The sequence below is a fragment of the Anomalospiza imberbis genome, chromosome 3, assembly GCF_031753505.1.
Source record: "Anomalospiza imberbis isolate Cuckoo-Finch-1a 21T00152 chromosome 3, ASM3175350v1, whole genome shotgun sequence".
NCBI lineage: Eukaryota > Metazoa > Chordata > Aves > Passeriformes > Viduidae > Anomalospiza > Anomalospiza imberbis.
This window is the reverse complement of record NC_089683.1, coordinates 57,179,796-57,194,666: the sequence shown is the minus strand read 5'-3', so window position 1 is coordinate 57,194,666 and position 14,871 is coordinate 57,179,796. Positions and strand designations below refer to the sequence as shown.

General features: G+C 35.3%; 1 protein-coding gene across 3 annotated transcripts in view; it reads left to right on the top strand.

Annotated features, from left to right (window-relative positions):
* Positions 1-14,871, top strand: part of AHI1 (Abelson helper integration site 1) — an 85,765-nt gene that overhangs the window by 48,954 nt on the left and 21,940 nt on the right. For all 3 annotated transcript variants that reach the window (XR_010997262.1, XM_068184545.1, XM_068184544.1), the window contains exon 20: positions 11,716-11,774. Coding sequence is in view for 2 of the 3 variants with exons in the window: in XM_068184545.1 (XP_068040646.1) it covers positions 11,716-11,774 (59 nt within the window). In the remaining variant the exon portion in view is untranslated. The remainder of the gene's footprint in view (positions 1-11,715; positions 11,775-14,871) is intronic.

Sequence of the window (14,871 nt, the reverse complement as noted above, 5' to 3'; positions counted from 1 at the left end):
TTGCTGTTGTCACACAGTAGTTTGCTGTTCCATACAGAGCTGGCCTTAATGTGCTGCCTTGATCCAGATGAAGTGAGAGCTTCACTGGAGCCTGCATGCTCATCGTTAGCTTGCTTTCTTGCTTGCTGGAGGTTGTAAGGAACTCATTGCTTGTTGGCCTCAAATGAAGCACTAGAAATCTCTTAAAACTCTGCTTCTGAAAACTTGTATTTGGGTGTTTTCTGCGACCTTGTGGCATGCTGTGAAGGATTGCAGAGGTTCCTTTCTCATGTTTTCCTCTCACAATTAGGGGTCAGTTTCTTCAGTTTTTACTTCCTCAGGCAAAGAGAAAAGATTCAACTGACAAAAAGGCAAATTCAAAAAAACTCTCCCCTGCTCACTTGACCCTGGGCTTTGGTTTGCTGGACAGTCCCTTTGCAGAAGGCTCTGGACCATTTAACAGAAATTACTTGACCCTGTGTCTCATCTAAAGATTGACTGCAGCATACTGCATCCCCATATGATTCTAGATATCACATCCCCCTTTCCTGTCCTGTTAACCTCTACTCCAGCTGTCTGTCTGTGCTAGCTTCTGGTGCCTCATTGATGGGGGTTTTTTACAGATTAGCTGAAGGGTGTTGCAGTGGCATATGTTGATACAGGTCTTTCTGGAATCCTTTCAGATCCTGACTGGTCAAAGGAAGCAGACTGCTACAACTAATATGTCAAATAATAACATACAGAGAATTGGAACTTCTTTCAAAATATGTGTTGAGCATCTTTTGGTGTGACAAATTGCTTAGTAGCAATTTGAAATGTCGTGAGAATTCATTCGCCAAACTTCTGGTTGCCACCATGCACCTGCAGAGCATAATAAAGATTCACTCTGTGAGGGGTTGTATTTTCAGGTGAAGACCTTGAATAGGTTTCCTTTTCCTACTCCTTGCATCTTTAAGTTTTCATTAACGGATAATCACATTTAAGCAGAGTTCACCTCTGTAGTAAAAAAGGATGAGCCTATCCTTACGGGGGGTGGAGGGGGGTGGTGGTTTGTGACTGTCTCAATACAGAGAAGGTATCCAAGAGGTGTGTCACCTCTTCTGCTTGTTCAGGAGAATGTTGTAACAGAGTTATGCCTGCTGCTAGTTGAAGAACTTCTATTGTGAGCCAGGCCCTAGCTAAAACCAAGCAGGTGTTTCTTTCCTAAAAGGACTCCAAGCATGTTCTTGGAATTTTTCATTTTTGAAATAATTTAAAACACAAGTTCTGAATATATATATATTGATTAAATGGTGGCAACTTTTCACCTTTTGTGTCCAGCAGTTCAATCTAATATAATGTATGTTCTGCCAAATTATATTTGCTTCTGATTTGGCCACTTCTGCATAAAAAACAGCAACAGGAGGAGAAGGAAAAACAGTTGTTCTACTGTTACTTGCATGATTTGGGGTGTAATGCCCACCTAATGCACATCTATAACATACCACATCATGTGTACCTTGATAACAGTACATCATTGGAAATTTGTTTTCCTTCTGGTACAGAACATAAAGGAAACTTCCATCTTTGTTTACTACTCACACATGTAAAGGATCTTCAGCAGTTGAAACTGTGGTTTCAATTAAGACTCTTCCTGCAAATCAGCTTTTCTTACCAAAACAATTTTCAGAGTAAGTTCCAGTAATCACTCAAAGAGAACAAGGTGTGTCCAGGGTTGTCTGTATCACCAGTTCTTGAGTTAATAATTGGCACATAAATGTGTGCAAAAACCATCTAGGAAGGTTTACTGAATAAGGCTATTAAAACATATACTTTGAGATTTCCAAACTTAAGAGTGTTACTAGACAATTTCCTGTGGTTTTCAGTTGTTTGGTCTTTTTGAAGAAGCAAATGTTTGTAGCAGTTGGCAGTGAAGTCAGTTTTAAAGAAACTCAATATCATTCATAATGCATAGAAATGGGTGGTTCCTTTTAGAAAAGGCTATGGAGAAGAATTTCCTGTCCTTGAATATTCAGACCTTAATCATCTTCCTCTTACTGATGATTATGAAAACTTAGCACTTGTTGCTTTTGTCTGGGTTTTGGCTTATTGGAGATGCTGTATGAGCATAGTCAGTAGGGATTTTAGCTGCAACTGGTTGTCAAACCAGAGGATGGGTCATATAATTAGGCTTACATGTTAAAGTACTGTAGTTTTTAACAGTTTGGTACTACCTATGTGATGATGTGAAAAAAGCTAGTATGGTATTGTATTTCATTATGCTGTAAAAAATATTTGGTCAAATGGTATTTCTTCATTCAGAATTTAATTTTTGTTATTATTTGTGTTTACATCTTTAGATTTGCTGTGCAAATAGTCTTGCTTGCAAAATTCCTATACAAACAGGATACTAATTCACTGGATAGGACTGCTACTTCTACTTTCTCGCTTGCCACTGAGATAATGAAAAGTCCTACTGTCTTCTAATCCCAGCTGTAGCATTTTGTGTTCCTGATTGAACCTTTTAGAGACTTCTGTTCCCTCCAGGATAATCCAGAGTTTTAGAAAAGTGGTCTTAGCCTAAAGCTGGGCATAGCCACTCTTTATGAGTCTGCCTGTCTTGATTTGCCTTTTTTACCTCTCCTCAGATCAGGTACTGTTGTTGTAAATTAAAGGGAGTATTGCTGCCTAATTATGTTCAATGCAAACATTTTCCATGCTTATTTTTTTTTTTTGCATATCCCCCATCTAAGACGAAACATTCTAAAAATCCACTGCTGTAAAAGCAGTAACAGGTTGCTGTTGCATTCTAAAAAGCTTTGCAGACCTTGTAAGTAAAGGAAACTGAAAAATCAGTATAATAGAAATCTGTGACCAGCTGGATCTCCAATGTGTTGCTTTAATGTTGGACTTAACATTTTGGTATATTTTTCTCTGTAACAGATGATACCAATATTAGTCTCAGCTGCTTTTTCATATGTTATTTACAAGGAAGATTGTAAATAACAATATTTGAATCAGATATATTCAGATTTTTGTTTCCAAGGTGGTTGCAGGCCATTATTTTATTTTCCTATACAAGTGGATGCTAGTTAGGAATCACTTACTTATTAATACATGTTCTATTCACTGATGTGTAGAAAAACTTTCTAAAAGTAGTCTATTCATAAATTTTCTGAAAACTTAGAAAGTGTACACGTGGGAAAACACTCATGGAGTAGTTTGGTTTCACCACACACATATTTCCATGAAATATCTGAGCAGTCTAATTTCTGAACTACAAAATGGAAAGTAAACTTAGGGGTATATTTTAAAGACATGATCTTCTTTTTCTGAATATAGAGGTACTTTTGCTATGAACTTTTTTCCTTACTCTTTTGATTTGAGGCCAGATTAAAAATCTTACATAATGTTTTCCAGATATAGTGTCTGCCAATGGTCCTGCATTTTTAAGGTTTGATAATGTATGAATTGTTTGGCTATTTTGTGGAATTTTCTGGTAATACTTTGTCAAAATTAGTACTCAGTACTGGCTGAAAGTGACAATGTCATAGAGAAAGTAGTGGCTATTCTGGTCATGATAAAGACCTGAAATATCAAACTGACTTATTTTTTCCAACATACTGCACATGATGTTGGTGATGCTATTTTACCTTGAATATACATGTTAGGAAAATGCTACATAAGCAGTTACAAGATTAGAATTTTTTTTTTCCAATCAAGATGTGATTTGACATTGCGAATCTTACTGAGTAATATAGAAATCCAGTAGTTTATGTAGTAACTGGTTGTTTTTACTTAGCTGACATGACTTTGCATTGCAAAAATATGTTAATGGCTGAGTTTGAAAGATATTTATGGTATTCTAAGCATATTTTCTTAGAGCTTTCCACTTGTAGATTGGCAAGCTAATTTGATTTAAGTTACTCTGAGTAACTAGCCATTGCTGAATTCCTGTTGTGGGAAGAACCATGAGAAAAAATTACTTTGTTTTCCTTCCTTGCATAATTTTATTCTTTGTCTTTTATGTGTAGTTAAGTTTGGTTTTTTTAAAGACACGAGTAGAGTTATGAGGTCATAAGATACTTGACTTTGAGAGCTGCAGATAGTTAATTCTATTTAACTGTATTACATAGGAATTACCTGTTTCAATAAATAAAATTTAACTGTTCTACATATTTTTAGAAAGTAGATAATAATAAATCCTGCTTAAGAGCTCCATTTCCTCAGATTCAGAGAAAGTTATAGTAGGGGCAAAAATATTATTAAAGCCAAAAGTGAAGGTTGCTACTTCAGTACTGGGTATCTACAGCTCCAAGGGACTGCAATTTTTATATTTTGTGAAGTATTTTTTGATAGGAAGCACCACAAACTACATGTAATAGAATACAAAATAAGTTTCTTTTCTGTTTTGCTTTAGTTTGTTTGCTTTTAAATTGTCCAGGTGAGGTTAGCAAAGCCAGTAATGACTTTCTCAGGATATCTGCAGCACGAGAAGAAAAGTAACTCTTATTAATACAAAGAATGCGTCATAGTCTGCATTTTCCTTACATCTTTATCTGCTATCTAAAACTTGTAAATAATGCTGCCAATCTGATTTCAGAAAGCTGATGGTATCTGTGCAGGCTTATTGATGTTTGCTGTAGAATCACCTTCTGTTCTCCAAGTTGTAGAAAGAAACAACTGGATACTATAACTTGTGCTCATTTTCAGTGATATCTACTGCCATTGTGATGTAATGTTAGAAGTTGTCGTAAATTAGCACATTCCTGATTAGCATGAATTCAGTAAATGTTCTTTACTTCAAAAGAATGCTTGGGACACGTGCTACTACTTGCATTGTTTATATATGGTACTGTAGAAACTTAACATTTGCAAGAAAAATGTAAGATGATGGTTTGATAAGATTACTCAGAAATAATTAGGTGGGTGTGTAGGCTGCTAAATGTATTTGATTTTAATCTCTAATTAAAAAGTTGGATTTTTTAATTGTTTTTGTGATGCAATAGTTTTTACTTCATTGTGCTTTTTGTAAATAGGGGCCAAATTCTGCCTCTTCATTGTGCCTAAGCAGAGAATAAGTGTTTTCAGATGAAACCCAAAGCCAGTGACAAACATTTTATCTCTATAGTCCTCCTCGTGGAGGATTATTCTCAGAGCAAATGCATGTATGTGCTCTTGTATACCTTGAACCAGGAATGAAAATGATGGCTAACCTTGAATGAATATCTCTATGCATTCTTTTGGCTGATGGGAGATATAATTATGTTGTGGGATCTGGAACTGCCAGAAGCACAGTGTTTTCATGTTAGTGCTGTCTGATTCTGAGGTCTCTTATATGAGGATTGGAATTGGTTGATGTTACAGCAAAGGTATCTCTCTGTGGATCTGCAGGTGTGAATTTAAGCCTTGCTCTGTTCCACTGCTCCAGTGTTTACTTAACCCTGCTGCAAGAACAAACTACCTGGTCACTTGAGCTGTGGAATCAGACAACCAGATGCATTCGCTAGAGATAAGTGCATCAATCCTTAGATAAGGATTGATGTGTTAAAGCACACTAGAGCAGTTGTGTCTCTCACTTCAGGAAAACTGTAACTTGTTCATGGTTTGTGAACCCAGGGTTCTCCTAGCAGCTGCAGCTGAGACATCCACTGGGAAATCACATGCTGTGTTAAAGAAGCTGCAGCACGATGTATAAAACTGCATGGTCCTGAATTATGTAACTCCCTAGAGGTTTTCCCCTAGATAACTCTTTTTCATACCAGTGTTTAGTAAACAATTGGTTGAAAAAGTAAACATTACTTACTTTTTCATGGAAAGCTTATCCTTCTGTACAGACTTCTCTATATGGTATAGTATTTTGAATGGCAAACAAAGCCTGATATATTGACATAATTTCCCGAGATTATTTTGTTCATTTACAAGTTTTCATTGTATTAATAGGGACGGGGAAGGGAAACAAAAATAAGTAATGCTTTTCCACCTATCAGCACAGCTGTTTCAGCTGAACTTGGAGAGGGTAAGGTGGGATAGCTGGGGTTTTTTATGCCTGCCATCTAGATCAACCTCCAGTAACTGGAGGAGTGATGTCTAGCAGCAGTAGAGCTGCCAGAGCTTTTTTGTCTCTCATTTTACTGAAGTGTATATAGCTTGTAAACAGCTCTCGTATCTAATGGGCAAAATAAATAAACAGATGTTTCTCTATATATCTTATAAAAAGTGAGACAGTAAACAGAGAGGGATTCTATTTGTCCTTTCGATTTTGGGTTTTGGTTTTAAGAGGATAAGATTTAGATTAATAAATTGGAACCCCACTTATAAAATGAGAATGACATTGAGGAGAGAGTTCAATGTTTTCCGGATGCTTTGATAGAAGAAAAAGGTGGAGAAGAGACAAGGAGAGTGCTAGTAATGGCATGAGCTGACACTGAGGTGACTTCTGTCAGTGCAGAATACACTGCAAGAATCTTACTGGTGTTCATTGAAGACCTTTGAATTCAGTAATGTTGCCATCACTGCACCTTTTTATATACAGCATGTTTTAAGCACATGCATTTTAAGTGGTTTGCAAGATCAGAGAATCACAGCATTGTTTAGGTTGGAAAAGGCCTACAAGATCACCGAGTTCAAGCTTTACCAAGTCACCTTGTCAACTAGACCATGGCCCTAGGTGTCACATCCAGTCGTTTCTTGAACACTTCCAGGGATGGTGGCTCCATCACCTCCCTGGACAGCCTATTCCAGTGCTTAACAATCCCTTCCATGAAGAAATTCTTTCTGATGTCTAACCTGAGCCTCTCTTAATGCAGTTTGAGACCATTTCTTCTTGTCTTGTCACTATGATACAGATTGAACTTCACTAAAACAGTTTTCAATACACTTTGGTCCTATCAATTCTGCTGTTCAGTCTGAAATATCTTCAAAATCATAGGTGCTATGCTAAGTTATGTAGAACAGAGTTGGAAGTGGGTTTTCACCTAAAGCAATGGATTTTAATGAAGCATCTGCTTTGCTGGTAAAACGGAAAGGTATGCTTGTGTAAAGTATCCACTCTTTTCATTTTGTGTGAACTGCATCTGAAAATGTTTGTGGTGGGCTTTAAATGTATTTGTGATCATGTGTTTAAATAAAGGAAAACAGGTTCTTACCCAATATATAAACAGTCTTTTTATATAATGAATTCTGTTTTATTTATTAGAGCATAATTGGTTTATGCTCTAATAAGTGTAAGAGGATAAATTCTTTGAAGGAAGATTATTATATATTTAGATCATTACAAAATTATCTTCATTCCCTTACATTATACATAGTTTGAAAAATTAAATTTCAGAAATAGCTGAGAGCTTTTACTTTAAAAACCTCAAAACTTTCCTTTGGAACCTAAAGTTGAGATTATATTGCATACTAAAACATTCTTTGGTCACACTACACTAGGTGACTGTACTGAAAACATGATTCTCATTACTGGAAACAGTTTTAAAGCCACAGAAAATTAGTAGGAAGAGGAGTAGGAAGATCTACACATACTCATCTCATATCTGACTTGACTTTTTTTTTTCCAGTGTTTGTTATTTAACTGGGTGTATTTTAATTACACTGTGTTGCAAGAGACCATGAGACCATGTTATAATTCATAAGAATGTCTGCAATAAGAAATACCATTTCCTAGAAGCATTGTTTATTTTCATGTCTTCCAGATTTTTTTGTGGGTTTTGGGACATTAGCAATTAGTATAAACCTAAACTAAAACTTAGTTAAAAACACAATAGTGTGTGACTAGAGTAGGTAAGATTTTTTTCTCTCTCTACATGCTTTAGAGGTGTTTGTCACAGAAATATCTGAATATTACAATATTTCAGCTGTCTTAGATATATATTTGTCCTTTGCTCTGTGATTTTCTGGGAATTTTCCAGGATGAACTTTTGGATGATTTCATTAGCTATAGATCTATGTGACTGGAAGCCTTAGAGGATTATTATGCTTAAATACCTTTAGTAATTACAAAATTAATTTACCAAGAACATTTCAGAAAGTGAGAAAAAGCCTTCTTTTGAAAAGTTCATTAAAACAGGAGATCTTCTGTAATGAATGTTCTCTTGGCCTTTTTTAAAACAGCATTTTTTTACCAAAACATTTCACATGGGTGGTTATAGACAAGTCCAGTAGGATAACAGTGGAATTATGTGACTGCCTAGAAAGACTTCTTTCCCTATTCTGCCTCTTATGCTATTAGTTTAAAACAAAATCACTAAAGATGCTGTTATTTAAAAGGAAATAGTCTTAATTATTACAAGTACTATTCTGAGGCACTGTTGCTGCTATGTAAGTCAAGTCTATTTGGTAGTGAACTCATCTACTTTGTGCATTTCAGTCCAACTACTTAGAATTTGATCACCTCACACTGATGTGAGGTGATCTAGAGCAGAGGGTAGCTTTTCAGTGAAAGCATGCAGTAAGACTGGGGACTTGGTATTACAGATGCATTTTGGACAGGACAACTGCCTAGCTTCTGTCTTCTTTCCTCTTAGGCTGCAGTTATACTGGCAAAGAATTAAATTGCCAGAAATGACCGAGGGGACCTGAGGGTACATTTTCAGTTCTCTGTTCAAATTGTACAGGAAACTACCACAGTTTGACTCCTCTCAAGGCAGAGAGATACACTGTTTTTCAAACCAGTTCTTTAACAGGCTCACAATATAATTGTATCAATAGAGTTACCTGGACCCTAAAAAAGAGCTGGCCCACTGTTAAATTGTGTCGATGTGAAAATTCTGATCATTTGAGGTAAAAGATTAGCATCTATTGTTTTGAAATGCCTGATTTGCAGCTAGACATTAGCAGTAAGTTCTCATAGAAGTAGTATGTTCTTCTCATGTAAAATTCCATGTAAAGGAAACCACTGAAGAATCAATGCAGAGTAATAGGAAATGCAGTAATTCAAATATTGATACTTTCATTGGAAAGATTACCTTCTCAAGATATGATTTTGAATGTGAAGACAGCAGATAAGAAAGAAGATTGTTGGAGAGTACAAATAAAACATCTGCATCAATAAAAATGCTTCTCCATTAGTGATTCTGAGGCAACCTTAAGATGGGACAGTCCAGATTACCCTGGGTGTTGGGGCTGTTTTGGGCTTGACCTTACAAGGGATTTAATGACCTTTCTATAAGCTCAGACTAAGCGAGAGTCCCAGCAGGTCACGGTGTCCTGTAAACTTAATTTTTAGATCAAGTGGAAACGTCCTTCTGGAATGTGGGACCTCAGTTTCAATGTAGTAGTTAAAAAGCGTGTACAGCCTGGATGAGAGAGAACCAAAGCAAGCACTGCTGAGGCTGTTAGTCACACCTGCTTGATGTCATTTACATGCTTCATCAAGCATGGAACCATATCAAGCCCATGGCTGTGGAACATTGCTTTAAAATTCTACTGCTTCATTTGGGGAAGAAGGGATGGTTGCTTGTTGAATGGAGCTTGTTTTGTGAATGAGGAAGATTTGAACAGGTTTTTTTGTTGGTTTGGGTTTATTTTGTTTGCTTGGAAGTTTTTAATATGACTGTTTTTAAATGTAGGGGCTACAAAAAAGGATGCTTGATAATTAAAAACAAGTAACAGATAACACTAAAGTCTACTTTGAGGTAACCAATAGGCATGATCGTAGAATATTTGTGCCCAGATGTGCTGTGGTCTGTCTATACCTCAAGCAAAGTAATAAGAATTTTCTGTTTCTTTTGTCTCTAGTCGTGGAAAACACTGAGTCTGAACCAGTACCAGCTTCTAGAATTCCATATAGCACTCCTTATATCTTTGAGTAACACATCTGCTGTCCTACGCTTGCAGCATAGCAGGTCTGCGCTGCCCTTTGTTGGGGTGTAATTGGGAATATCACTCCCAATAGAGTTTTCATAGAGTTTTCACCTGATAAGCAGCGGAATATAGAGGCTGCACAGGAGTGCTGACGTGCATAAATGTACAGTCCAGGAGCACTTGGAAGTAATGCGTGTTTTCCTTAAAAAAATATGAAGTTCAATGATGTTACAGATAAAAATGCAGATTAATGTTGGTTTTAATTAAAACTTTAATATTTTTCCAGACAAACAATTGTTTTTATCAAATATTTTATGCATCTTTTATCTTAGCATGGGTTTGTATGAGTTGGCAAAACACTCCCATGCTCAAACTGGCTGTCTAAAAAAAATTTTTTATCATGCAGACATTTTATTGCTTTTCAGTTTGTTTGTTTTTTCTTCGAAGACTTGATACAACATGTGTATGTGATAGTATATCCATATGTAGTATCATCTCTGTAGCATCTGGTTTTCTGACTTTGTGAGTGTGTAGATAACAATATTAATAGGAGTAATATCCCCGCTGACTTGTGGTTAGTGCTGAAAAAATGTTTTAGCAAATAGCTTATTTGAAAAAAGGTTGCCTTCAGGACTACTGTCTTTAAGTGTGGGTTGAATTCAGAAAATGGTTTACATGAGGTGGGAAAAAGTAATAAAAGCAAAGTAAGCCTTTAAAAATAAAGTATTCCAGAATTTATACAAGATTTTTCTAAATTATAAAGATAAAAAATGTTTTTAATTCATACATGAAGCTGAATAATCCATTATTGCATGTATTTGGGATTTCTCAGAACTAGATTAGTCACATGCAGGTTTGCAGGAGCATGGTGTAACTACAGTTATTTGAGCTTGCAGCTTTTATTCTAGTTAGAAATATCTAAATATCTTCATGATTAAACATTTATGAGTAAATCTCCTGTGAAAGTCAAAACCACTAGACTTTAGAAAATATACTGTAGGTGTAGTTGTGCAAGTTTCCTTGTGGAGCTGTGCCAGTACATGGGAATCTGAATCTGAAAAGTGCTCTTTATTCAGATACTGGACTCCTCAAAAGCAGGTTTTTGGTGTGGCAAATGAAAATGAGTTTTCAGAACTTATTTTTCTTTAAAAACAAAATTTGCTTCAAAGCTAGTGTCTCACAGAGAAAATCCAGTGAGCTTAACTCTGTGTTGCCTGGCATTTCTGTACTTGAGAAACTGTTCTCCAGTGAAGCAGTAGCATTTTTCACTGTCATGTTCAACGATTTTCTGATTTTTTTGTATCTTTTCTTTTTAAGATGTTTTCTTAAGTATACAGCTGAGGAGACCAATAACAAAAAGATAAATCCATAGATGATGAAAGGATTTTCCTGAGCTTAGTAGTTAACATAATAGTCTGAAAAGAAAAGAATTTACAAGTACTTGTTCAAGTGTACTGTGTAGAGAGTGAATAAAATAAACAGCAAGATGTGTTGTGATAGGAACTCAGATGATCAAAGGGAACCACTGAATAGGAATAGTTATTCTTTCAGATAAAATAAGGAAGTAATTCCTTTGTGAGTTTTTGTGATCATTTCTGTTGGAAAACTTTGTATGCATTACTTGGAATTTCAATGAAGAGAAAAGCAATACAGCCTAGATAATAGTGTCAGCTTTGAGCACGAGGTGGCATGTGGACATAGCTTGAGCTACTTCTCCAAATCATTTGAATGGAAATATTGGATTAGTTAACCTTGTGTCAGGTCTGTTAGTTAAATAAACCCTCCAACTGTTCCTGACTAAAGGATGCATAGTTGTGACTGAAAGATGCTGCTGCTTTTCATTAGAATTTTGTCAAACATACCCTGCTAACATAATGATTTTAAAATAAAATGGTTTATTCGATGGAAAAGGATAACAAGCAGAAAATTCACAGCCTTTTCTTTTCACAGGGTGCTTCAGCCCAGTAGGAAATCCTCTTAGTCGAACACTATTGGGTAGACTACAGAAGGTAAGGAATTCTCTCTTTGCATTTTTTTAAAATTGATGTTTAACTATAAAATGTCACTATTCACAAGTTCTCATTGTAGAGAGGTGTTTTTTTTTTATTCTGTCTTTATTCAAAAAAGAGATATCTTCAAACAAATTGTCTACATGGCCAAATTAGCTTATGCTGTGGCCAGCTGGTGAGATCAGTGAGATCAGATATCTGCAAATCAAAAGCTTTATATTTTTTCATGACTTAATTTTTGTTGTTTAGAAATAAATAAATAAGATCACACTTATGTGTTTTTTGTTTTTACTAAAAAAACAGGCATTGATGAGTAGCTGAGAGAAAAGCAAAGACATTCTAGTTGTAGCACCATGTTTTCATTGTTTAGTCATACTTCATCTTTTTGTAACTAGTTAAATCACAGCTGTCCTCTGTTTACTTAATTGCTTATCTCTTAAATAATGATTGTTAGCTTCTCCTAATTATATTCCTTATTTAATTTATTTCTGGTTTCCTGATCACCATAACACAAATCCAACAGAATCTGTAATTAATCTGCCATTAATTGCAACTATACATTTGATGAACCAGTATTGAACACAAAATGTATGGAGAAACTAGTGAAGAAAGAAGCGGTGGTGCTTCTGAATACTGAGTTCATCTGTGTCTCCGTGAAGCTTGGGCCTGTTGTACTGGAGATGTTCATCCTTCTGCTCCCATGGACAGAATGGCATGGTTTAATATTCTGTTGTAATTGCACGAATTTTAATTCTTGAGAGAAATGCTATAAATGGACATAAATTAACTTGGGTCATTTATACCTGTTTTACAATTTCAGTTTGGAGTTTTGTTTGGATTGCTTTAGGATTTTTGGACCTACATTTTTTAACAGAATCTGTTAAGACAATTGTGGCAAGCTTGTAAGATACATAGGATTCACTAAGAAATGTTGAAAGTATGGTTTTACGTTGGTGTTGTGTTCGTTGCTAAATGATTTCTGTTTTCATGTTTTCAAATTTTTAGCCATCAATATGTAATTTTTTAGGCAAAAATATATATTGTTCAACCAGTTCTGTAGTGTTCTCCACCACAGCAGGCTTGATAAACATTTGCAGGACCAACTGTTTCATGAAATGCTAGGTAGCAACTAGTTTAAAATAGTTTTTTTTGAGACGGTTAAATTATTATTATTAAGGATTTGAATATATTTTTTACTACTTCTATTGAAAATGCATTAATATATATAAATGCAGGTTAACAGAGTAATTAATATCAAAACCTAGCATTTTTAGAAATGGCGAAATAGTTGAAGAGGTTTTGAATCATTTCCAGAGTTGGAGTTGGTCTTTTACTGTGGTTGGTTTTTTTTTTTTTGGTTTTTTGTTTTTTTTTTTGGTTTGGTTTTTTTTTTGTTAATCCTTGTAGGTTTTACTGCAGCAGCTGTGTTTGCATTTCTGATTTCTGTTTGTACATTGCAGGCTTCAATAAAGTGCAGCCTGGTGCAGTTTTGGTCCTTTCTTCCTCTAGGCAAATTATAGATTCCCATGCTTATTAAATATTGAGGGGCTGTAATCAAATCAGGATTGTAGTCATCTGAAGACTAAGGAAGTAACTTTACAGTGTCTACAGACAGATTAATTATGACTGAAGAAGAGTTTATCATTTTTGCCCATTGATACTTTTTAATTTTAATTGAGCTATTAATACTAGTACTGGTATTTCTGTTTCCCATAGACTAAATTTGTAGTTAGTTGTCCTGAGCTAGGACCAGAGAATGAGAACAAAATACAAAAGTGCTAACATTATCCAGCTGTTTTCTTCTAAGTCTCATCTTACATAGCATTTAATTTAAAACTTCACTTAGTAAAGAGTAAAGAGACTGCATAGCATTCTTAGGGGAGGACACAATTAAGTAAATCTCTAATCTTTAGGATATTAAGGAAAAAAGACAAAAGAGCAACAGTAAAATCTCAGATTTATTCTTAGAATTCTTAATGTTTTGCATATTAACTTTTAAGCAAATCTCTAATCTTTAGGATATTAAGGAAAAAAGACAATAGAGCAACAGTAAAATCTCAGATTTATTCTTAGAATTCTTAATGTTTTGCATATTAACTTTTAAGCCAACCAAGGGTTTTCAATCAGGCTCTAGAAGTTAATTTCTTATCCTTTCTCCTTTAAAAAAAAAACTGATCAAGAAACCACCAAAAACCAAAAGCAGCAACATAAGAAATCTGCTAAAGGTAACAGCCTCAAAATGTTGGCTGTTACAAACTGAGGCTCAGATTTACTGGACGAACAAGAGAAGTTGTAACACACATTCCTTTTTTCTTTTCTGGGGTGTTTGCATTAGTAATATTCCCAATTTCTCTTACACTATGTCAGCCGGTATGGGGGGTTGGAGTGGAGGGAAGCAATGCTGCTGAGAAGCATCCAGGAAATAGATGTTTGTTCTTCTTCATGTCCCTGAGTCTGTCACTAATGGAAAAGGAGGAAGCATGACTTTGGTCATTTGTGCATACCCACTGGAGGTCACCCTGGTATGTGTAGGGTCTGCCTAAAATTAATCTTAGAAAAGCTTATTTTCCAAGTGTTGTTATTAACAAGAGTTAATGGCTAATTAGAAGTGGGATTTAGTCTGTATGTTTATTGTGTTACAATGAATATGTTTGCGTATAAGGAAGAAGCATATGAAACTATATGAATAATTTTTTCTTTAAATTTTGATATTGTGGTAATTGAAGTATATTGGTTCAGTAGTAGAAATGAAATCCTGACATTTTTGCAGAAAAGGCAGCAATATCACTTGCTCTTTCTCAGAGCTCCTTCTCCTAAGGGAATGAGATGCCCAAATCTGTCTAATGCCCAAATCCTGTATACATGCCACTATACATCTGCATCAAAAAAACAAAACCTCCATTTGAGCAATCACTGAAACTGACCCATTTAAAAGAAGCCATAAACATTTTAATTTGGGCTATTATCAGGAATTGATAAAACTTGATGCGACAATGTATCAGAATACATTCACATGCAGTGTTCTCTTTTGTATCAGCATCTTGAAACATTTTTGTTTGGTTTTGAGTTAGAAATGTCAAGGGTATGTATCTAAGTG